Source organism: Lagopus leucura, unplaced genomic scaffold (genome assembly GCF_019238085.1).
Source record: "Lagopus leucura isolate 7727_CA_CO unplaced genomic scaffold, USGS_WTPT01 Super-Scaffold_650, whole genome shotgun sequence".
NCBI lineage: Eukaryota > Metazoa > Chordata > Aves > Galliformes > Phasianidae > Lagopus > Lagopus leucura.
Genome location: NW_024962253.1, coordinates 325,688 through 350,416, shown reverse-complemented (window position 1 = coordinate 350,416; position 24,729 = coordinate 325,688). Strand labels below are relative to the sequence as shown.

The 24,729-nt window shown below is 41.9% G+C and overlaps 1 protein-coding gene across 4 annotated transcripts in view; it reads left to right on the top strand.

Annotated features, from left to right (window-relative positions):
• The window catches only part of UNC13B (unc-13 homolog B), a 203,271-nt gene that overhangs the window by 7,039 nt on the left and 171,503 nt on the right, over positions 1-24,729 (top strand). For all 4 annotated transcript variants that reach the window (XR_006177289.1, XM_042862318.1, XM_042862317.1 and 1 more), the window contains exons 2-5: positions 16,437-16,466; positions 17,940-18,039; positions 22,217-22,334; positions 23,459-23,582. Coding sequence is in view for 3 of the 4 variants with exons in the window: in XM_042862318.1 (XP_042718252.1) it covers positions 16,437-16,466; positions 17,940-18,039; positions 22,217-22,334; positions 23,459-23,582 (372 nt within the window). In the remaining variant the exon portion in view is untranslated. The remainder of the gene's footprint in view (positions 1-16,436; positions 16,467-17,939; positions 18,040-22,216; positions 22,335-23,458; positions 23,583-24,729) is intronic.

The following is a 24,729-nucleotide window of genomic DNA, read 5'->3' as shown; positions in this document are numbered from 1 at the left end:
GTTCTAAACCTTCCTGTGATTTTTCCCTGGCTGCCTGTGTTTGAGTTGCCATAGTTCTCATGAATGTGAACCTCTGTTAGCAGCAATGGAGATGATGCTTTGATTGCAGCAGCTTTTCACCACGGGTGTTTCCTTTCTTTTTTTCCGTATCACTACATACCTGATCATGATTAGAGAGCATTGTAAACTTCAAGCATCAGGAGCTGTGTGTTTTATTTTACCTTGCACTGAGCATGGGCATCTTGAGTATCCTGAGGTCACTTTAAGGCAGTTCTTCAGCAAATCCTTGACCAGTTTATTCAAAAACTGCTGCACAAAATGACCTCTTTCAGGTGTATTTTTTTTTTTAATTGTTCAGAATTATTTTTGAATGATACAACAAAGTTTCATGTGGTCAGGTGGTGATGGAAAGGCTGCATATGAAGAGACTTTGGGACAAATTTCACCTAAACTGTAATATACACTGAAAAAATCTGCTTGGTGCATGTAGTTTAGGAGGAATGAATATAGAATATATACGAATGTAGAGATATTTACATGTCCAGAAGGAAATCCTTCAGGAATACCTGCTTTTCTTGAGGGTTTTCATAAACCTCAGAACCTGTATTTGGGAAATAGCCAGAGAATATAGACTTCCAGTGCCTGTGGTGATTCTCCACAGTCTTCTGTTCCAATGACTGCAGTCCCTGTGGTGTGTTATAACCAGAGATCTGGAAACTGCTATCCTGGACACTTTTAATAACTGTTTTCCTATGATGGCAGGAGTATCAGACACTACCTGAGGTGATGCCAAGATAGCTTATCAGCTTAGGGTGAGGAAGGAGCTGGACTGCTGAGTTAACAGCTATGTGCATTTTAGAAAATTGTGTCATTCCAGTTTTGTTCACTTCCCCACTTTCACGAGCTGTTCTCCATCACGCTTTATTCTTCAGTGTCCTCTTGGAAAGATGCACTTCCTTTGGTGCTTCTTAAAAATCTTGTAGGAAATTAAAACTGCCTTTGTTTCAGGGTGTGGTAATTATAATACCACCAAAGCTGAAATAAAATTTCATGGACTAGTAAGCTCTTGTTATTTTATGAAATAAATTAATTCTTTCCTAGTTCACATATGTGCCAGACTTACATATTGTTTGGACCTAAAGATGTTGTATGCTGTATGAGTCTGGCAGGTAGTGTAAGTATGGGGTTGTTGGGAAGGAGAAAAGGGATATGAGACAGTGATTTTCTTTCAGCTTTTCCTGCCCATTATAACTCGCTGTGTCTGCAAAATTTTATTAGATTTTCACATATCAAATTAAGTAAGTAGAGTCTGTGTATTCTCCATTTTAATAGCAGATTTTTGAGGAGATTGACTGCTTAGAAGCACTATAGTTATAGGTCCTGAATGGATTGTTGTAGTAATCTAATATGACCCTCTGTAGGACGTAGATTTTTTTCAATCTAACAACCTGTAGTCTTTTAGGGAAAAAAAGCGATTCTGAATTAAATTTGCTGAAGGATTTACTGCGGTTCTGGGTAGCCTTATGTTGCTTGTCATCATACACAACAAATGTGTGTTTTTCAGCCTACATGGGTTGCTTAGCTTTACCATCACAGCCGCAGAAGTTGAGGTGTCTTTGCTCAGACTGGATTGAGCTGTGATGAAATTCCACCCTCTTGTCAAACTTCTTCAGTACTGTAAAAATTGGTAAAAAGGGCATTAGGTGATGCCTACCACTTGAATGGAAGTACTTGGCTAATCAGACTGTAATGAGGAACATACACATTTTTCATTTCTTGAAACGAGATCAAGACTTGGCACAACCTGTCAGACTGGTATTTTACATCAGCGTTTTGTTACGTTTTGCTAGGAACGAAGAGTGTGGTTTAGCGGAGCACTAGCAACAAAGCTTATGTTGTGAACCTGGTCTGTAGTTACCATTCTGTATCTGCCACTCAGTCAAAGATACAGAGATGTGTTCAAGCTCCATTGGAGCGGAGCAGCATGTGACCAAAGTGTGAATATGTGAGTTAACCCTGTGTGTGCTTGTAGAGGCTTACATTTCATTTTTTCAGGGAAGAGCTGGTGGTGTTGGAGACAAAATAAGGATGACATAGTTTTTAGAAACAAGTGGTTTAATTATGTAAATTTATAGAAAGTAAACAGTGAGAAGTGTTTTATTAGCAGTTTTCCTGGAGATGCTGGAGGAGATGCCCTGCTCTGGGAAGGGAGGAACAAAGGTGACTGGCAGTATTTCACAGTGTTAGTGATGCAGAATTGCAAAGCTGCATTAGCGTGGATAAAAGAGAACCAGCTGGGCTGAAATTACTTTGTGAAGAGCTGATAAGATATTTTGCTGTGATAGCACTAGAGATCTACTGCATGTAGTCCAGGATTTAAATGTGGCTAGAAATCTCATAATATGTTTACAGAGGAGTGTTCCTGGGCACTGTTACTGTGGCAGACTAATGTTCCACACCAGAGGACAAATGCTGCTGGTAATGGCTGGGTAGGGAGCTGTGTCGTCAGGCCTATTCATTGTCAAGAAGTGACTGAAGCCACCAGATCAGTACAGTTCATTGTAGGTGAGGCTTTAAGAAGTGCAAAGGATGCTGGAGCTGGGCGTAAAATCGAACTTGGTTCAAGTGACCACGATTTAACTTAGACCAGCAGCTGTGAAACACCTTGAGAAGCTTCTTGGTAAAGTCAAGAGCTTGATTACAGAGGAGGGCATGGAAATCTGTGAAGCTACAGGGACAAATATTAACATCTCAAATAACAAAGAAAGGCTCCACCTGGAAGGTGGCCCTAGAGCTAGTGATTCACCTGGTCACTGTGTCAGGGTACAGTGCACAAGCACAGGTCTTCTGTGAGCAGAAACAATCAGTTTGTAAAGGAAGGTGTATCTTGAGGATCAGGAAGTCCAGGGATTAAGGCAGGGGCTTCCGACTCAGCAGAAGAGATGAGCTCTTCTATAGGATATTAAATCAGATAACATCATGTGCTTTAGTCATACGAAAATGAGAAGCAGGAAAGCACTGCGCACAGGATCAGGGTGCAGAAAGAAGGTACAGTAGGTATGATTCCTGAGCTGCACCAGTTGTTCTTATAAGGATATCATTGAAAATGATATACAGATGTACAGGTGATGGCAAAACTTCAACACCTTACTGAATTTGAGTTAGGTGAACTGTGGCTTAGAGTACTGAAATACACAACACTTGAAATCTGAAGTCTGGTAGTGGAAGCTTATTGCTGTAAGCCACAGTGACATCACCTAATTGGAGAACAAGATAGGTGGTTTCTGCAAGAGAGCAGACAGAAAAGGAGATAAGGGATGATTGTGGGCTGCAGATGCATCTTAACCTCTAAAGCAGGGGAGGCTGTGATGCTGTGAGTTTTAAAATCAAATTTAAAGAGACGTAATAAAAGCTTTTTAGATGGATGTAAGCAGCGTGGAAAGTAACTGGATATAAATGGAGTGTAGGTTTGCAAGTGGCAGGTTGTGCTGAGCCAGCCTCTTGTTTGTGGATGAAACAAGCACCTGTTTGTAGCTGACGTTTGTTTTTGAGGAAATCTGGAACTGGCAGAAGAAATGTAAAGTTGGGTGGGAACTGGTCGTAGCAGAGGCTAGTGGCATTGAAATGGTCAGTGGGAAAAGCAGAGAGATGTCTTCTGCTTGTGGTATGGCAAGGAAAGTAGAAACGTGAGTGTGTCAGATGTGTTTTAAAGCTGAGTCCTAATGGCGTAATAGATTTGGAAGTAGGTAAGTATAATGTGAAGGATTAAATGACCCCAAGGACAGCCTTAATGAAAATGAGCTGATAGTAAGTAGAGTTTTGAGTTTAAAGGCAAATGAGAAGAATTTCTGAAAAACAGGGAGCTTAGTGAAAGGAGAAGTGCTGAGGAGTCCTTCTGTCTCAGTGCTGTATTGGAAAAGGTGAGACACTATATGCTGAGGGAAGTATTCTGAGCAGAGAGGGAAGTACAAAGGCAAAGGTAATGTGTCCATGAGTGCTGTGCTTTGCGCTGGCCGGACCTGTTTGGAAAACATGAGCTCGGGTGGGACTAAACAGAGAGGGTTGAAGTAAACGTGACTGACTCTGTCTTCCTTTCGGTGTCTGTGGTGAGAAGACAAGGACATTGTGACATTTTCCAACTGATAAACAGGTGCTGGTGAGATCTAGGACTTATTTCCAGAAAAAAAACATCAGATAATTAAAGAAAGCACCTTTCTTACGAAGAAAGGCTGAGAGAACTGTTCTTGTTCAGCTCTGGAGAAAAGAAGGCTTTGGTGGGACTTCTTGTAGTGTTCCTTAGAAGGAGAAAGACTGGATTTTTCTTAGTCTGATAGTGATAGAACAAGGGGGAATGGTTTTAACTAAAATAGGATAGGAGAAAATTCTTGACTCAGAGTGTGGTGATGCCCAGGCACCACTGCCCAGAGAGCTTGGGTTGGGAATGGATGGACTTTGAGGTCTTTTCCAGCCCAAGCATTCTGTGATTCTGCAGCTCAGATCCTCGTGAGAACAAATACTAGATGTGGTGACTCTAAAGGCCACTCCAGTTTTGTGATCCTCACAGCACTAAGTTCACTGTGATGTGAATTACTGCTCTGACAACTGCTCAGTTGTAATAATAATACAACAAACTGCTTAGAGGAAGATTTGCTCACACTAAGTTATTACCAAAGCCTGTTCATTTTAGTTAACAATTTCAATACTAATTGCATTTAGCCTATGGAATTTCAGTATAATACTTATGGGGGCCAAAATATATGCAGACCACAGAGGTTTCAAGAGAACTATTTTGGGCATAATCTTTGTCAGTAGCAACACTTGTTATGGTTCAGTTCTCTATACTTGCAGTGTCGAATCAAAAATCTTGGCGGGTGGAGGCTACGGTGTTGAGGAGACATGGCTCCTTCCAGTACTGCAGTACTGCCATGGGGAGCGGATGTTCAGCTTCTGCTCCCAGGTGGAGGTAAAAGCCTGTGCTTGTTTCAGTATCAGTCCATAGCTGAATTTTGGGAAACACACTCTGTCTTTACAACCTTGACTTAAAATATCCTTTTCAGCCGCCTTCTAGGGAATATAAAAAGTGATCAACGTCCCAACGCCTGAAGCAGAACAAAAGAAATCCTGAAAGTTGGTGAGACTGTCTGTCCTACCTCTGCAATTTGTCCTTGTTGTCCGGGGACCAGTGTTGTGTAAGCAGTCTGTGAATGCCAAGAGTAAAGTTAGGTTCCTCCTCAAGCAGTATTCTGCTAAATCCCTCATCCCAGGGTGGGAATCTCGTTTGGTTATGCCGTAGCTGATATCCTTAGGATTTCTTCTACTTGTTGTTAGTGCTTGCAGTCAGCTTATTTCTGTCTTCTCTGTATTAGGTTTTTATATGTTTGTGAACCAAAGCAGTGAAATAAGTAAGACAGTTTTAACATCTTTACTAAAATTGTTTTTCAGATAGACTAATTCTTCTCCATTATTTGTTTCAGGAGAACACAGCTGCTGTTTTTCCTGGGAAAAACTGTTTATCTGTTGCAGTGCAGTATGGTGGAATGTTTTTACTGGAAACAAAACAAAACAAAAAAACCCAAAATGAAAAAAAACTCTGAATTCCCCTGGGATACACACTATTGCATTCGGTATCTCTTCTAACAAGTGTGCTAAACTTCAGAATTGAACAGATACGTGTTACTATCCTGGTAGGCTTGTGTTCAGTTGGGCTTTGCAAGTAGCTGTGTTCAGTTCATTGCTTGCTTGCCATCCTGAACCTTAAATTGAAAGTACCAGAAGGTGCTGAGGCCTTGCTGAGGTGGCATTCCCTTCTGATATGGTTAGTCAGCAGCTTCTTTTCCAGGGTGTTTCTGGTTTAATGTAAATCTGACCAGGAAGCATAGAAGCAAAAGTCATTCAGGAATCTGTGCAGATGACGCTCTAGCCTTAGGAAATGAATGCTGAATGCAAGTTATGATATTCTATCTGTAATTCCTATTTTTTCTTCTTTGGCACCAGACAGAATACTTGTGTCTTCTTGTAGCTGTTAGGTTGCTGTGACCAGGTGGTGTCATTTGATCTAGTAACTCCAGCAAGACACTTAAGTGGTCTTTACATGTGTATGACTGAGCAGCTGCTACACATGCTTTGTCTTGGAAGAAATTAATCTGAAAAGAAGTGAAATTCATTTAAAAAAAAAAAATACTGCAAACATTTCTGAATTAGTTCTAAACTAGTTGAACTCCTTGTTTGTCAGCAAAATTGTTTTATCAACTCAAAGTGGCTTCTATCAGATTTGAAATGTTACGTCTTCTTGCCTGCTGGTGCAAGGTTATGGCTTTCATTTTATGCATTTCCTTAGTTTTTGACAGCTATCGGCATACATGAGTTAAGGTCTGTTTTATGTAAAATTAAACAGTGCAGGTTTTGTTCACTTTATCAACTCAGGCACTTCCACTAATGTAAGAAATCACATTTCTTAATCTCACAGAGCTTGAATGAAGAGTAAGTTATGCTACTGAAAATTTGCAGACCTTCTTTCTTCCTTGCTCTCTATTTATCTGTAAATTTTGAAAGGCTTGATGAATTCTTCTTTTCTTTTTCCTAATTAGGCACAGATTCAGGAGTAGGCCTGCTGTCTCTTCTGATCATAAACTATGAAATGTTCAAGGGAAACCTGTAACCTGCAAATAACTCCTTATAGCAAAAGAAATGAAGCACGATTTGACAGTTTGTCTTCTAAGGAAGAGTCGCACACTGAATAACTAACTCTAATATTTTGCATAGGGTATTTGTTTGTTTGTTTGTTTTTAACTAATAAAATAAAATACTAGCTGCAGCAGAATACTGGAGAGAGGAGGCAGCTCAGATTCTTGTTTAGTTCACCTCTTTGTCGGGGAACCAGGTCACCTGACAGAGCCGTCTGTGTTGCCAGCGTCAGGAGGATTAACCTCTCCATAATCTCTGTGCTTTGAGTAAGAGATTTTGTTCCTGTCCTCACTGCTCAGTTCAAAGCAGCTGCTGAGCAGAAACTCCAGGGAATCTTCTGCAACGTGCATGTGTGTTGGTTGGCCAAGGAAGGAAGAAATAAATGATAGAGGATTTCACCTAGCTGTGGTTTTCAGCAGCTGGCTTTAGTGTTTGGACGTTACATCTGTACAGAATCAGAGGTGTTGGCTATACCCTCTGTTGCTGTCTGGTTCAAAATATGTCTGCTCGCAGAAATAGGATCAAATGTTTCTTGATCACCATCCTTTGCTTCTTTCTCTACCCCAGGTAAACACTGGACAAAAACATCTCTTGATTTGTTAATTGTGACGTAACAAAACTTTGGTGTGTGTTTTTCTCTATTCTTGAAGAAAACACAAATGATCCAGTCAGAGGTGATGCTAAGCCTGCCCAAAACTAGGAGGGATTACACAGCCAACCAGTGTGTGTGTGTACCCACTCCAGAGAAACAGGGACTGCGGCAGTAAGGGACTGAACCCTGCTTGGAACCCCCTCAGAATCTGGAGTTGTAAAACACACTTCCAACTAAGCATCTGAGTATGGTCTCTCTCCACTTGCTAGAATTAGTTTGTCAGCCTGCACTGAGATGACTGTTATTGTCAGAGAAGCTGGAGAGGTGAGTGATGATGTAAAGGGTTCTCAGGAGAGCAGTGTTTAAACTTGGCAAAACTTTTGGATCTGCCTCTCCATCACAGAAGATGATGAAAACTGGAAACCTGGATCGTACTGGAAATTTTCAGGAAACCTGAGAACTGGTTTTTGACCAGCCTTTAGGAATGGGTAATGAGATGTGTTTCTAGTGGGAAGATCTTTTGCCTGGGCACCATGAAGCTGTCATTGCAGCAGTTCCCACAGCCGACAGAAGATGGCTTATGGTTCTTCTTGCGTGCATGGTGACTCGAGGCTCTGCTGTTGGTCTTATTGCTGCTTGGTGAGGAAGTCTCCTGTGCCTGATGGTCTACCAGCTGAACAGTGGGACCATACTGGCAGGAGAAAAGGAGATGGGTAGCCCTGTATTGTGGAAGAGTTCAGCAGTGACCTGTTTCACCTGACTTTGGGAATTCCCCTTAAGTTTTTGCCTCCTCCCCTCTCCTGCATAATAGCACAGCTACACCAGCAGCCTAGAACTGGAAGCTTCTACACCTTTTTTTGTTTCTAACTGCATTTCATGTGAAAACTAGAAGATATTTTGTAGATTGTTGAAGCGTTGGATTCACCAGCAGCACTGATCTCTTAGGGGTGTTGTAAAGTTCAAGAATTGCATCTTCTACTTTCTTCTCTGCTTCCTGCCATCTGTCTCCAGTCTTTTTGTGGCTCCTGAGTACTTGCTTTTTAGGTAGATAGGAGAAACAATGTTGTCAAGCTCCTTTCAGCTGCTGTTTATCTGAAATCAATTGAATGCTTCCTTCTGACTTTCAGGAAGCTCATTCTGAGGTCAGCTGTAAGTCAACTTCTTGCAGCTTCCTTGATGCAAAGCAGGAGTTTCACTAAATACTAATGCACAACGCAAAAATTATTTAAGCTATGGTTTACAAAAGAGCTTGTCAGCGTTTTAAGCATTTTGTTGGTAAGATCCTCAGGGATTTATTGGGTAAAACGATAAGCATATTTTTAAAATACATGAGTCTTTTGAATACTTGAAGCAGAATGGCTTTTGTCCTTAGCGGTCGTGGTATGTTGGTCATAGTTTACTGGTGCAGATCCTGCTCTGTGCTAGCTTTTTAGTCTTAGCGTTTGCTATTTTATTACTCCTTTCTTCCTTTCTGTGAACTTGTCCAGGACCAGTTGCTCCACTTAAAATATCTTCCTAACAAGTAGCAAAACAGCCCAGCAGCTCAGTAGTTTTGCTGAGCAGCACTGGAGTGGGGATCCTAGCAGAGCAGTCTGATGTCTGTTTTCATGTGTGGGAAGGAATCACTTGCAGATTGCAGACCTTTTAGTTTCCCTCTTACGTTTTGATAGTTGTCACAGCTGCTTTCTACAAGTTACATGCATAGTTTTCATTTCATTTTCCCTGTTCTTCCAGTTAGATGCTTTTGATCTCAAGGTTGGTGTTTTTTTTTGGCTTTTTTTTTTAATTGAAGTATTGGTTTTACTTTTATCTTAACTCTTCATTCACAATTGCAATTGCCTCAGCATGTAGCACTATTTTTTTTGTGTGTATGTGTGTGTGTGTGTGTATATATATATATATATATAAATTGCTGTTCTTTGATACGTTTCTAGGAATGCCTTCCATGTTTTTGAATTTCTGTTGCTGAGATTGTTCAAGGAGTATTTCAGGTAGGTGAGTTCTTGAGCTAAGCAACAAGCAAGAGTGCGTATGAAACTACAGTTTATGGGCACAAAACCCTGTGTTGTTAAGTCAATGTGTCAAACCAAATCTGGTAACAGATTAACCTGTAAGTAAGATCCAGGTGTCTCTCCAACTGTCTGAGTCAATTTTGTCATTGAGAGTTAGAAGCCTACCTATATTAACTGCCTACTGCATTAAACAACTGTAGAAAATAAGCTGAATTGTCACCTTTCTTTTGCAGGAAATATCTTTTGGGGAAGTATGGTCTTGTAATAGAAGGCTGCTTTTGCTAGTGAGAGTTGAGTTTTGTTTAAAAAAGCTGAGAAGGACAAAACAAAAAAGAGAAAGATGGAAAAATACCCTTTGTGGAAAGGGTCTACAAAGCTGGTTCTTTATTTCATGTGTACCTTGTTAATCTGCTTTTTGTTGGAGTGTTTGCAGCTGTCAGAAGGGGTTTTGATATGTTCTGCTGCAGTTACTGGGTAACTTTTGTACACAGATGGAATAAGTGGAGCCTTATAAAACTGATGTGGACAGAGCTGTACTGCTTATAGCTATCAGGTTTTGTGCAAAAGATGAGCTGAAAAGCATCAATCTGTAGGAGATATGAAATTACGTGGTACACCACAATGATCAGGCTGGGTATGGAACAGAATAGCCAGATGTTTTGATACATAATATCAATTGTATATTGATACATCGATATTATATATAATATCAAGTTTTGATATACCAAATGTGAGTTTGCTTTTTCCATAGATTGACCATCCTGCTGTTCTGTTCTCTCTCCAAATTCTTGAGAATGAAATAGCGTGGAGAATGTTCCAGATGGACTACTGGTGTGCTATGCCACTCTGATGTCCATGAGCTATGGCAGTAATAGAGCAGGTTTAGACAAGACAGTGATATATACCTACTGTGTATAACAAAATTTGCTTTTTCTTGATGGATTTCAGTACTTTGCCCACCAAAGTTCTTCCTGTACAGATGAAGAGCTCAGGGCAGTGAAAATTCTGCAAAGAAAAAAGTGATGGGGTGAGGTTTAATGAGCCAAACCAAACAGAAGGAGTTGCAGTATCCCTTCCCCACTGGAAATAGCTGTCAGGCCCAAGGTGTGAGGTGTCCAAGCTGTGGAGGGAGGCAGACAAGGAGAACACTGTCTGCCTGTGGGTTCGTGGGCTTGCAGGCACTGCTGGATGTTAAACTAGCAAAGAATAGACAAATGCAGAAGGGGAGTAGCCAGTGAAGTTTGGTTATCTAGATGTTCACTGGGGTGTATACTTTATGTAGTGCTTTCTGGGTTTGCAGTCTGCAAAGTACTGAAGTTGAAATAGAGTTAATGTTATGTGCCAGAGGAATCTGGAAAACCCTTCCAAGGAGTCAGCTGTGTCCCAGCTGCTATAAGTCACTGTCCTGTGGACTGAAAGGGTGTCTTTTAGGAAGCATTGTTGGAAATTGTATTGTAAATCAAATAAACCTAGTAGCTTTGTGTGTCTGTGGACAGGGTAATGAATTTGCAGATCATTTGGAGCAGGAAAATGCTAATTGATGTGAATTAAGAGGGAGTATAATTCAATGTCAAGACATCTGGCAAAACGGAAATCCCTTGGGTAGGTCAATTTGCTACCACAGGAAAGAGAGTAGAAGCTTTCCTTCCCCTCTGAGGGAATCCAAGAATGAAAGCAGTCGATTTTTAGATGTAGGTGGTTGCTGAAAGGAGCTTAGCTTCCTCTAGCTTGGCATGATGCCCGGAGCCTGGAGAAAGATGAGGCAGGTTGTCCTGTGGGCATTTATAGTGGTCAAACTGAAGAAAGCTCTTTGTTGCATGGACAGGATTTGTAATTTTCAAGTGTTTATTTCTTGATTTCTTTTTATTAAAAATCGATACTCTCATCCACTCCATTTATTCTGGACTACAGTTGAGAAAAACGTAGTGGTTCAGGTGGGTTGCTGCCAAGGCCATCCAGATTTTCCCTAAACTGTTGCACTCAAACAGGTGATAGCTGTTTGAAGGATTTGAGCATTAAATCAGAAAAATGTGTCTCTGGGTGCAACCTTAGTCTTCCTGGTACTGAAGGAAATCTGTTCTGGATCCCTGCTCTCTGCAAGCAATCAAGTAAAGTGGCGTTTTGTAGTGGTTCTTTTTTCTGCTGACTAGCTCTCTGGTCAGCCCAGCCCTCCCTTCAAATCATGCTATAGCATAATGTTATCCTCCATTTATTTGCATGTGATCTCAGCTGTTACATCTGTTGGTCCACAGAGGTACCCACTGTGTTTCTAACACGTCATTCTTGAAGGTCATATGTAAAGCACTCTCCTCACTGGTTCAGCAGAACAATGGCTGTATGTAAACCAATGGTTTGTTTTCCTTGGCAGAAAGACAAAGCATAATGTAATAAGCATGACTTAAGTCTCTTATGTGTCCATATAGTTGAAGTAATGTCTCGGTTGCACTGATCACTTTAACTCAGCAGTGCTGTGTGTACAGGGAACGAGCTCTGAGTACACTTTGCTCTTGCCTATGAAGGAGGCTGCTGCTGAGCCCAGGTATGTTCCTGGCGGCTCCTGTGCAGTTATTTTTCCCCTGAGCTTGTTCAGGAAAGTCTTTTCCTTCTATACATAGTGCTGTTCTGAGTGTGTGTGGGTACAGTGAAACATATCTTTTTGAACGTGTCTCAGGCTTGAAATGGCAATGTGGTTGCACCATGCTGAATTGGTGTAAAAGGCTTGGGAAACCAATAAGCTGCTGTTTCATGCAGCTCTTTCCATTTCAGAGCTGCAAAGGAGTGAAAAGGATTTCATGGTACAGTCAGAACTGCTGTTTTGCTGTTGGATGTGCAGTTGTGTTTAACGGCATACCTTTGGTGCTGCAGGGCTTTTATAGGGAACAATGACTGAGTTAAAATCATGGGTCAAGATCACTGCAAGGCTTCTGCTCCCTCCAGCTCAGAGCATCTTTTGTGATTCAGGTAGTGGGAGAGAAAAAAAGGAGGTGAGGACATGCAGGGTTTGTGCATGGAAAACATTGGATTTCCTGGGGAGGGAAAAGTACCTGTGGCGTCCTCATGGCAGAGCAGCCCTTGGCAGATGTGCCAGTATTGCACCACTTACTGGCCTCTGAGGGGTCCATAAACAGCTTTCAAGAAGTGTGCAGGAGGTGTTGAGCTTCTGACCCTATTATGCTTGCATGTGCTAGAGCAGTTGATCCAGGGTTCAGACAACAAAACTTGCTACGAAAAGCTCATTATAGCTGATATAAATGTAACAGATCTCTAGGCCTAGAGAACTGCTTTGCCAAGCAGGATTCCCTCTGTTCTCTGTGCATGCTGTAAGGGTGCGCAGGCGATGATTTTGGTGTGATGACTCAGTCTTGGATAGCTTGAGCCTTTTGCTGTGGTCTTGTTCTTGTCTAAGCAACCTTTGCACCTGGTGCTGCATAATGCTGTGCACTGAAGTCTGAGTGCCTGTGAAAGGTGAGAAAAGCACAGAGGGAAATGGAAATATGAATCAATACTGCCGTTTGACTGGAAACAGCTACAGCAGAAGTTAGATTACATGGCCTGCTCTCAAAAGCACAGTAAGCTTGCTCTCATGTCTCGCATGGAAAAGGAAACTATTTGTCAAATTGCTGATCATGAAAATGCATTTTGAATGCTCTGCTTTCAGCACTGCTTTTCTTTTTATGAGGACTAATTAAACCACATCCTTCCATTCTTCTCTCTCCTCCCTCAGCCCATCCATGGCATGTTATTGGCCTCTGTGTAAGGATGTAGATTTTGTTGTAGAGTGGTGAGTGACCAGCTGGTAAGTCATGTGCTAGATTTAGTGGGGATGTAATCTTTTGGCCATCTGCTGAGGCACTCCCTGTGTCTGCATCCCTCTGAATTGCAAGCAAATGTTAAAGGTGAGATCGAATCCGCGGCTGTTCAGAATAGCCACGTTCCCTTTATGTGAAAGTGAGCATGTTCCCATTCAGAAGCTTCGTTAAAGGCATTGTCTGAACCTGACGGTAATTTGGCATGCCTAATTCTAATTCACTGTCTGATATATGGTGCACCTAGTCAGAAAAATACCTTTCAGATAGTAGAGTGGACTGTAAGAATTTCTGTGAAATTGAAGTGTAACATTAATGTATGTTCTACTGTTCTATTCCACCTCCAAACCCCCACAATGATTTTAAACCTTTTCTGCCATCTTGTGTTTTATCTTTCCTAGTCTTTCAAGAGTCTTTTTTATTCTCCAGCCTTTTGTGGCACATGGACAATTGCAGACTGTGGAAACCTGGTTTATTTACTTATTCTCGCTTTTCATGAAGTGTCACAGACTGGACTTTGATTTGAATGTTTTCTTGTCTGTAGAGAAGCACCATAATGGTGAAGGATCTCCAAGGAAAATTATTTGTATGAACTGAATGCTTACACCAATTTTCCTTGCTTTTTAAATTTTTTTTTAATATATTTTTCCATCTATTTGTCTAATTTGCATCCAGTTATTTCAAAGTAACCTGTGTACAGTCTAATAGCTTTTACCAGTACACCATAAATTAAGGTACAGTGTATGTCAGATATGCCAGTCTTTCATTTTTCCCTCTGCAATTAAATGAATGTTTCCTTGCACAGTGAGAGCAGGTGCATCTCTGCATCTCCCTAATGCAGTGCTCACACATGACAGTGTAAAGCTGTGGACTCCTTCCCTTCTGACTTACTCTCGTTTTTGTTTCCCATAGCTGTCCTTCCCGTGTAGCAGTGGTGTAGGCAGACTTGCCTGTGAATGGCTGGGCTTCCTGAGTTTGCTCAGAGCAGCCATTTGAAGCCAAACGGGATTTAACATCTCCCATTTGTTTACAGATATTATTTCTCCAATCTCAGAGTGCCTGTGGTAAGTGGGATGAGTAAGTCAGGACATCCCTAATTTAGATCTTTCACTTAAAAACTTTACCTTCAGCTTTCCATTGTGGCAGTACAGAAATAACTGTATCTATAAAACTTGGTATTGCTGAGTGCTTTGGATGGCTACCTTTGTTTTATTTTATAGAAGTTACTGTTTTGTATGGCTTGATTGCTATCTGCCCTCCTTCTGCTGAGCCATCAGGACAACAGTGAGTTTTTAGCCTCTGCTGTGACACTGAGTGTTTAACTGCTGATGTGTCAGGTTTCTTCATATGCTTTTTGCTCCATTGTGCCATTTCTTGGTCGCTTGGCATATAGAAGCTCCGTATGAGCTGGTATGGGTTCAGAAACATCCTTCAAGCCAGTGAAACAGTTGTGCTGTGTGAGCTGCACCTGTGCTGCGGTTTTCACACAACGCCTGGGAAATGCTTTTCATTGGGCTAACAGAATAAAAACACTTCAAGTCATTCTTCTTGGGAGCTTTTTGGACATGTTATGTAAACTCACAGACGAGTTGCCAGTGCAGATGAAATGCCCAGGTCTGTGACTGCTCTTATAGATAAGCCATACCTCTGAGCTGACGGTGTGATTTGTTCTGTGCAGGCTGCCAAATGAACATCTTAAATATCAAGACTCGAGGTCATCCTCTACAGATAGCACCTATCTTAGCTGCAGAGGCTGTGTCCATCTTTGTGTCTAGAGGCTGAATCCCTTTTTTGTGTGTGAAATATGCTGCAGCGTGTGCTTCCACTCCCCTGCAAACAACCTTGGAACTTGTTTCCACAAGAGAGAGACTGGCTGAAGCTTACTGCAGGTCCCTCTCTTTCTCCCTTTTCCCTTTCCTCCAGCACATGCACTTCTTTCCTTGTCTCCTGCCTTTCTCCAAGGGGAGGAGATAAGTAGGTGGCTGCTTGCTGCAAGGCAGTATTTACTGTCTACTTTTGTATGATATTCAGAGGCACCTATGGAAGTGAGCAGATTGCCCTCCCCACGTCTCTGAGGTAAGACAGATTAATTTGAAGATTAAAAAGGTATCTGCATCTTCCATCAGCCACCAGCACTGCGTGTTTTGCATGCACCATTAGCTTTAGCATCAGGAATGCTTCAGGCTCTGAAACTGGGAGAGAATGGGCCTCTGTTTTGGACCTAAGGCTTGCAGGCCTTGCAGTCTAGTTGAAAACTACAGCTCTTGAAAAGTTTATTTTAAATGATTCTCATACTGTTATTGGTACAGCATTTCCTTCTTGCAAACATCTATTGGCAAAGCAAAATTTATCAAATAGTGAGAGTGTTCTTCATCAACATACCCTACTGCAACTCTGTTCTTGTAATTGTGTAACATCTTTTTCCCCTTCTTCCCTGCTTTCCCTTTCAACCCCCTATATTTTTCTTGGAAGTGAGACTCTGCAAAGTTTTGCTGTGTGTGTTGGATGTTTTTGTTTTTTTTTTTTTGGAGGAAAGTTGACTACCTCTTTAACTCTCCTTTTTGCCACTCAAGTGTATCTTCTTTTCTAGGTTAAGTATGTTTCTTCTTAGCTTTAATTTTCCACTATGAAAACTAGCTGGTGCCTAGAGATGTCTCATCTTAGTGCTTTTGCTTAGCAATACCACTGAGGATATGAGCTTTCAAAACAGAACTGTAAACACAATATTCCCTAGGTAAACATAGACCTTCTCCATTCAGTATGAGAAGACCAGTGCTGTTTTGTGTTCTAACCCTCTCCTGATGGAGCCCAGATGCCATTTGCTTTCTGAGCTGCAAGAGCACACTGCTGGCTCATGTTAAGCTTTTCATCCATCAGGACCCCCAGGTCCTGCTCTGCAGGGCTGCTGTCAAGGACTGCTCCTTCCAGTCTGTGTGGATGCCTGGGACTCCTCCGGCCCAAGAGCAAGACCTTGCACTTTGCTGTATTGAACCTTGTTAGGTTCAGCTAAGCCCACCTTTCAAGCCAGTTGAGATCCCTCTGAATGGCATCCCTTCCTTCCTCCGTGTCAACTGTGCATAAGCCATATCCAATTGCTTTTCAAACCGTAATCCTATGTTTTGTTTTTGAAAGGTGAAATAGGGTACAGAGGAAGCTATGTTACCAGGTCATCAGGTCTGTTAAACAGAAGAAGTGTACGGATGGATCATTGGCTTCCAAGCCTCTGTTATGCAGTGTTCTCAAGTTAATGTGATGTCCTTTGATACTCTGTCACTCAAACGGGACCATAAGAGGGCAAAATCACTAACAGACTCCTTTTCTTCTTTTTTTTTCTCCTTACAGTAAAAAAAGCTAAACTGCAAGGACCTCCAGGTAAGAGGTGCTCTGCTTGTTCTGATCAGTCTTGTATGTAGCAGGAGTGGGTTCTGTTCACACTGCTGTATCCCGTTTTACTCTGCTTTTTATTTTTTACTGCTCTGTGCTCTCTTGTGAGAGACAAAAGCTACCTCAGGAGTCCAGACAGCCTGAGTTAGGAGAAAGCCTGAGCTGCATCACAGTATTGAGAAATCTCCACCTGCTCACCTGACCTGCACAGGCTATGGGTGAAGAAAGGTTTCCTCTAAGGTCACCTCTTCCCACTCCGTCCGTTGTATTTGTTCAGTTGTATTCTCCTGGACAGTAGCTCTTAGGTTATATGTGAAAGCTTTCCAGTTCTCTGGCTTGTGCATGTTCTGTGGCTGTCTCCTTGCCCACATTCCATGTCATGTCAGTAGCTGTGTGTACACAAACCTACGTTTTTTTCTAGGGAAGAAAAGCTGAATATACACAGTGGAAGTGGACATTATGTAGCTTAGCCTTTTTCCAACCAAGAGCAGTGCTCAGAGCTGCAAAGTATTTGTCTTGTACTTTAGCTAAACGGAAGTGCGTGAGTGTATGGCTTCATTAACAAGCCCAGTTTCCCAGGAGGACGCAAAATAGTATGTAGATAGGTATGAGGAAATCCATCTTCCAGTGATTCCTTCTTGAGCTTCTGGTTCCTGTCAGGATATTTGAAGCTAGGTGCTAAGGTGTGCTATACTAGCTCACAGCAATGTGAATTTTGGCAGCATTAAAATGAGCTGTGATTTAACATATATTGGGGCACAGCAAAACGTCCAAGTGTTAAAAGTTGCATGCTGCTTTATAGCTACTTAAAGTTTAAGTCTTGTTCAAGATTTGATGAAACTGATAGATAGGTCTGGGGTGGGAACTCTGTTCATTCTCAGATGCTGATATTCGAACTTCATGTGCGTCTGCTTGGCTGCTTTTAGTCTTACTAGCAAAGAGGTGATAGGAACTAGAAAAAAAGTCTCATCCAGGTTTTTTCTTCAGATTTAGAAGACAAAGCATCTAAACATATCCTGGCTTATAAAAATAATGAGTATAACACAGTTCTTCCGGGTCAGCTGGTTTAAGCAACACGTTTTTAGCACACTCAGCATAAATCACTCTTTTCCTTCAGCCCCTGACTTATCTTTAAAGTTTATTTGTGGACTCATGGATGGAAAACAAGATAGTAACTAGGAGAACAGTTAGGTCAGAAAGGAAGAGACGGAATGATTGGCACTAGTGCCTCATGCTCATTTATTTTAGCTCTGTACAGTCCACAAGATAGGCCCTATTCCTTCATGCTGCTTCGTAGTATCACAGTGTGGATTGAGTTGGAAGTGACTTCAAGGATCAAGTTCCAGCCCCTCTGGTTTGTCCCCCCAGGATGCAGTGTATGGATTGAAAACCTTGAAATGTTGTGCTTGTGTGATGAAATGGTAAACTGAAGAAGATAACTTTTTGCCTCTTGTTCCCCAGATAAATTCAATACCTATGTGACCCTGAAAGTGCAAAATGTGAAGAGCACAACAGTAGCAGTGCGAGGTGACCAACCGTGCTGGGAACAGGACTTCATGTTGTAAGTACTGTGCTGTGCAGTAGTGAGATGGCTGTGGAGTGAAAGCATTGACACTTCTTTGAAGCTGCTTTTGTGATGCATTAAATGAAGTAAGTAGTTAAATCAGTGAAAACAAACTGGTGACAACCTCTGTAATTTGCTTTTCTCTTGTGTACACTGACCTGTGTTCAGGGAGAGGTGAGACTGGAGATCATTTCTGTGGGGCCCTAGACTGGTGGGGGAAGCTTGTGTCTTTTAATGGTACCAAGTTCCCTGGGTTGCTGTTCTCAGATCTATGTGGTAGGGTGCAGCAGGGGCTGGCTACTCTTTGGAGGGTAAGGAGCCAGAAGCAGAACGCAGTATAACAGCTGGTAGAGCAGGAACTCACCAGTCAGTCCTGAGTCCCACAGTACTCACAGAATATGAGCAAGGCAGCCATAAGGACCAGGTGAGCTTCTGCTGTGAGACCAGGACATCAGACAAGCTCAAAGTAAGGAGGCAGCTCCAAGGGTAAGCAAGGAGTGCATGTTAGAAAGTCAGTCTCGGGTTATGTCTGGAATGGTGATCAGGGTCAGATGTAGTCCTGCAATTGCCACTGCATGGTGGCAAGGCTGAGGTTGACATGAGGAGTCAATCTATGCTGGATCTGGGCTGCTGAGGTCTGAGGGCAGGCCTGGAGTGCAGCTGTGGCTAAGCCAGAGATGAGCACATCTGCAACACAGCTTAGGTTACTTAACATTATGTAGCTTACTGAAGGCCTGTTGTAGGGCTTAAATGGGGCTTCTGGGTTGTGAGAAGGTGTGAGTGGAGGCCCCCTGATGAGGCTGGTCAGGGCAGTTAAGGTCTGTGTGTGCACCCAGGACCTCTGCCCAGTGAGCCTTGTTAGCTCTTCATGCTAAGGTTTGCATGTTGACATTTTCTGCCATTAACCTGCTATCCATGGAAGTGCTTTGCAGGTCCCCTTTTGAAGTGGAGGGGCTGTCAGTCCCTGCCATGAGGAGCAGAACCAGGTTCAGCTCCCCCAGAGTATCTTTCAGAGTTACAGCCTTTTATTTTCTTTTACTTTTTTTCCTTTTTTTCTTGTGAATGAATGGCTCATTCCTATTGTATCCAATTCTGTTTCTATAGCTTTGTAAGAAAAAGTGAACAAAAGTTACTGAATCCTGGACTTCAAGTGGGTTGTTGGTGTTTTTCCCTAAACTGGCATGGACTTGCTGTTAGGTTGGGGAATTGTGGTGGTTGTCTTGTGCAGAACACAGCTATTGTGCAGGTTTTGAGAGGAAATGAGATGTTTATATAGCCTGTGTGGGAAGAGGTGCTCATTGAGCTTAGCAAATATATCACCCAACTCAGCAGCAGTTTATTGTCCCTTGCCTGAAGTGGGAAGCTTTAGCTTATGTCTGCCTGGCTCAGGTGAGTGTAGCTGTCATAGCAGTGCTCTTCTCTCTTCTATTTTGTGGCCCTCGTTCACTTTTGGAGCAGCACCTGAGGTGTGTGCTTCTCAAAGAAGAGTTTGGTGTGTCTGGTGAAACATGCTCCTGAATTGCACCATCATCTCAGCTTTACCATTCTCTGTTCCTGCAGAGTCTGTGGCTGCCACTAACATGATCCATGCAGGACTGAGGGTAAGGCAGCAGGGGACTGTATCTGTCTGCCCAGTTACCTGCTAGTATCTGTGCTACTAACTTCTTCCTGTGGCTTGTGTTCAGCCTATGGGTAGAAACTATCTTTAGATGTGTCCAGGTACCCATGAAGCTACTCAGCAAGGATTTAAGAATGGCACTTGTTTGTGCTAGATGACTGCTCTAATTATTGCTCTTCCTCCTTCCCTTGTGACAGCTCCTGGAACTACTCTCAGATTGCAGCTGAGAGTTTAGCATGCTGTGAGGTCATTGTGCCACTGCGTAATTAGTTGCTAAGGGATATGAAAGCAGAGTATTAGCTGAACTACCTCACCATTATCTTCCCTTATTTAGCCAGGAAGCAGTGCAGTTTGTGTGGTGTTTCTTTAAAAAAAAATACATGGCAGGTGGCAGTGAGCATGTTTTGCATGATGGTGTATACATGAAGTTCTCCCAGGAAAAATACCGATTTTCCAGTATTACTGGTTATTAGCTTGCTTTTATTCTTCCTGCAGTTAGAATAGATTTTAGAACACAGTGACTTTTCCCTGTGTGAAGGATGCTTTTACTGTCTATCTTTACCTGTTTCTGTGAGGAACGGTAAAAGAATACAGTGCAACTAAGAAGACACTTTCTGTGTATGACTTTTTTTGGTTCCCAACTCCTTGTGAGAAATAACAGTTCAGAGTTTGGTGCTCTGAAGATGTTTGAAAATTGCTTGTTTACCAGACCAGCAAAGCACTTCAATATTTTCTTTGGGAACATTTTGAAGCAGATTTAAATGGGCTGCATGTTTGCAACAAGCCCTTTTGTTGCGAAAGTGCAAGCTGTAATGTTAGAACATAATAGTTTAATGAGTGCTGAAACTGTTAAAATGTCTTTCATTTAAATTTGGATGGGGGCAGGGGAGAGAAAGTGAGGAACATCAAATTAAAATCTCAGCTCTTTTGTTCTTCGAAGCTTTTCTGTATCTAACCAGAAGGTGGAGAAAGGGAGACACGGTCAAAGGCAATCAAGACCATTGTACTGAAAATGGTTGTTTTTTCTTTAATCTAGTATCCTATCCTTTGTAGCTTTGTAAAGAAACCTGGTGAATGTGTTATTCTGTCAGTATATATTGAAGCAAAGAATGTGATTTTACAGTATGCCTGGAAATCTAGTCAATTTTCCTTCCCTTTGTGGCTTCACACTGATCCTGCCAACAGAAAATCTGTGATTTTTGTTACTTTAGGCTTGTCTGTGCAGCGAGATAAATGTCATTTTCCCAGCGGGCAGGCAGTATGAAGGCAGAGCAGTGACCAGACAGGTCGTTGGTCATTAGCTTGGCTGTTCCGAGTAACCGTACCCAAACTTAGAACCACTGAGTCATTTAGATTGGAAAAGATCTCCGTGATCAGCAGTCCAAACATCAGCCTGAGTCCCATCAGTAAACCAGGTCCTTTAGTGCCTCACTTACACACACCCGGGGAGGGGGACTTCGCCACCTCCCTGAGCAGTCTTACAGACAAAATAGTCTCTTGTGAGGAGTCTCTGGGATAAAGCTAAGATTTGCAGCGGTTCTTTCTTTGTCCAAGATGACAGTCTATTAAACATAGCAGTTAGCATGCTTAAAGCTTCCTTTTTTAAACTTAACTGCATTTGGCTGGACAGAAAGACAGCAGGCAGCAGCACTTTATGCTGGTGATGCCTACTTTAGGAATTGACAGTTGCTTGAAGAGAAATCCTGAGTTCAAAGGAGGAACTGTAACCTTTGTCCGTAAGTGAGATGATGCTGGATGCTGTATGAACAGTTTTCAGTACATTCCTTTTACCATTCAGGCTGTGCATTTGTTGTACTTTTCTTAAGCAGGCATGTTATAAATTGTCATGAGAAAGGGAGGCATTAATGTTAGAAGGCATGGGGGAAAATGAATTTGAGATGCATCCTCAGCTCACTGAGAGTAAAGACAACATTTCAGAGAACTTAGCACTTACTGGTTGCTTATCTGGATTGCAGTGTGTTGCTGATGTACGTAGCTCAAAGCCTTGTGGTACCACACAGAGGAACAAAGTAAAAGAGCTCTGTGCAAGAGATAGTGCTGCTGATGCAGCTATTGCAGTGTTTGGGACTGATAATCCTGGCATGTGGTAGGTTCAGAGATAGGTAATTAGCATATTTGGACCTGACAGAGTATGCTTGTGTTGCTGTGTTTCTGAGAGAGAGAATGCACCCACTGTGCATGGGATGGCTGATGAGGAGGAACAACTTGCTATTGTTTCAACTGGAGATGTATTTCTTCCTGCTGTGCATGTTGCTGTTGAGATGAGTTTCCAATTGGCAGTACATACATGAGATAGTTCAGGGTTTTGTTTCGCAATCTTCATGTGGTTAAACTATGGGAAATGGGTCGCTAGAAATTAGTGTCCCCAGTAAGTATGAGCTGTCTTGACCACTCACTTGCAGAAGTTGTCTTTAGCTTGACACAGCTGTGTATAAAGTTTTGCTGAGATAATTGTACTGGCAATGCAGAACCTAAAGTAGAACAGTTTTATGTTCAACTTCTTCCTCAGCTGTGCTGTCTTTTCTTTTGTTGCAGTGAGATCAGTCGGCTGGACCTGGGCCTAATTGTCGAAGTATGGAACAAAGGACTTATCTGGGACACGCTGGTTGGGACTGTGTGGATTGCTTTGAAAGCCATTCGCCAATCTGATGAGGTTAAATTAACACACAGACTTTATTTTGACAGCTCCGGTGTTGATGGGTTATGAATCTAGCCTGATGCAGATCAGGATTTTGCTTCTTGGCAGAATTTCCACTGGCAAGGCCAGTAAGGTTGAGTGAAGGAAAGGGACTGCATCAGCATTGCTTTTTTTTTTTTTTTTTCTTTTTAGAATTCATTGTTTTGTTTTACTTCTTTGTTTTGAAGAAGGCCATCAATAGCGAGTCCAAAACTGAACTAATGTAGCTATCTCTGTTCTCACAAATGATCTCAGAGATAAGGTTTAATCTGTTGAGGAATGTGTATATTTGACATGTCTGAGGTCTTCAGCACTTACTGCTTATTCTGATGCTCAAATATCTGCACATTCCTGATAAAGAGAGAGAGTGTTATAATCGTCATGATAGCAGGCATACTGACTTTCAAGGCAAGCCCAGAACATGTCTTTTCTTAAAGATTCTGGCTGCAGTGTTAGAAGGTGTCTAGTCGTGCTGATAGGTATTGAAAAGAAAGTAGGAGATGGGATGCACCAGTTTCTTAGCTCTCCTACCTACTTAATTTGGTAGTTCTTGTAACTAAACAGGATTTATTTTTTTTAACATAAAAATTCAAGGATTTTAATTAAAAGGTTATTTATTTGAGTAGGGAGAGGGAGTTTATGTAGTCCATAAAAAGAAGAGTGTGGATGCCCAGCAGTGTGGTCAAAAAGTCTAGTTGATGCTTAGTTTCTCTGGCTGACCAAGTACTTTCTGGTGTCTGCCTCTGAGGAATTATCTTTGCAGTTCCGTGGAGAAGTCAGTAGTTCTGCTGTGAGGTGTTTGTGTCTTGCCTTTAAAATATATTTAGGATTTGGAAGTCCAAGCAGCCAGCTCAAGCTGAATAGATGTCACTAGGTGTTAAAAATCGTAGAATCGTTAAGGTTGGAAAAGACCTCTTAAATCATCTACTCCAACTGTCCACCTACCACCAATGTTGCCCACTGAACCCTATCCCTAAAACATGTAGTAGGTTGAGATTGGTGAGGCTCTTCCTGGACACTTTTATCTTAGAAAATGTATGAGAGTCACTGCGAAAGGACATGCCAGACATGAAACTTAATCTGTGGCTTGTGATTCACAGGAAGGTCCTGGAGAGTGGTCTACATTGGAGGCAGAAGTTGTAATGAAACATGATGAAATCTGTGGAACCAGAAACCCGACTCCTCACAGAATTTTGCTGGACACAAGATTTGAACTACCTTTTGGTGAGTGCATTTCAGTAACTTAGCTAAGGCATTAAGTGCATTAAGGGCATTAAGCGCAAGTGTTTGGGTGTGAATTGAGTCTTACAGTTAAGTTGTGCTTTCTTGCAGTTCTGCAGCAGTAGTTCACTGTGGATCAAATTGCTGGTGTTCATTCCTCATTTGGTGTTACCTTATGAGATAAGAATCACTAGGGAAAATTTGAAGGTCTGACTGTGCTGGAATGTTTAAACTAGCAGCAGTTTAAGAAACTATCTATAATATTTTAGGATTCAACGTTCAGACATTCATTTGTTCCTAAACGGAGAATATTTGCTACTTTGCATCTAGATACATTTGGCTCTAGAAGAGGTCAAATGCACTGCTAGAGCTGTTTTGAATGAGGTGTGTGTGATTGGTGCGCTTGAACCCTGCTAAAAGCACACAGTTCAGTTGTGCAACATTAGTGATCAGAGCAGCTGAACATTAACAAGGTAAATAAAAAACTTGGTGTCATAAGAATAACTGCCTTTATGGTAGTTACTTTTGGTTGGAAAGTATGGAGCGTGGAAAAGCAGCCAATTGGAGCAAATGCATCTCAAGTGTGTTTTTTAAGATCTATTTTTTCTTCCCTAATGAGGAAGGCAGACACTTAAGATCTAGAAAGGAGATTGTTGTGGTTTTTGTGTATGTCGTTCCTCCTCAACCCCTTTTTTTTCCCTGCCTTGGGCATTTCAGTATTTCAGAATTGTGTCATTGCTAGGCTCATCTCTGCTCCTTTGCCTGTTGCTTGTTTTTTTTGCAAGAAAGCCCCTGGCAGCGAGACCAATTTGCATCGTGCTGTAAAGGACTGGTGGAGCACTTGTGCAGTTGTTGTCATTCAGACGGCAGCTGTCATGGTTGGCCATCTGTTGTGGAAAGAAGTTAGGTTGTTTATTAGTCTCATAACTTTCCTTCCTGGTGCAAGGCGGGATGTGAGCTTTGGTCCTGCAGCACTAAAATCAATCTGAATTTTGCTCTGAGAGCAACACTGGGTATACTATTTTGAGTGCACAATCAGATGGAAGGTGGAAATTAGGCCGAACGCAGTGTTTAAAGGCACTGCTCTTTAACTACAGTCCAGTCTGTAAAAGAGAGAAGGTATCTGACATCTTAAGTTGGCTAATGTTAA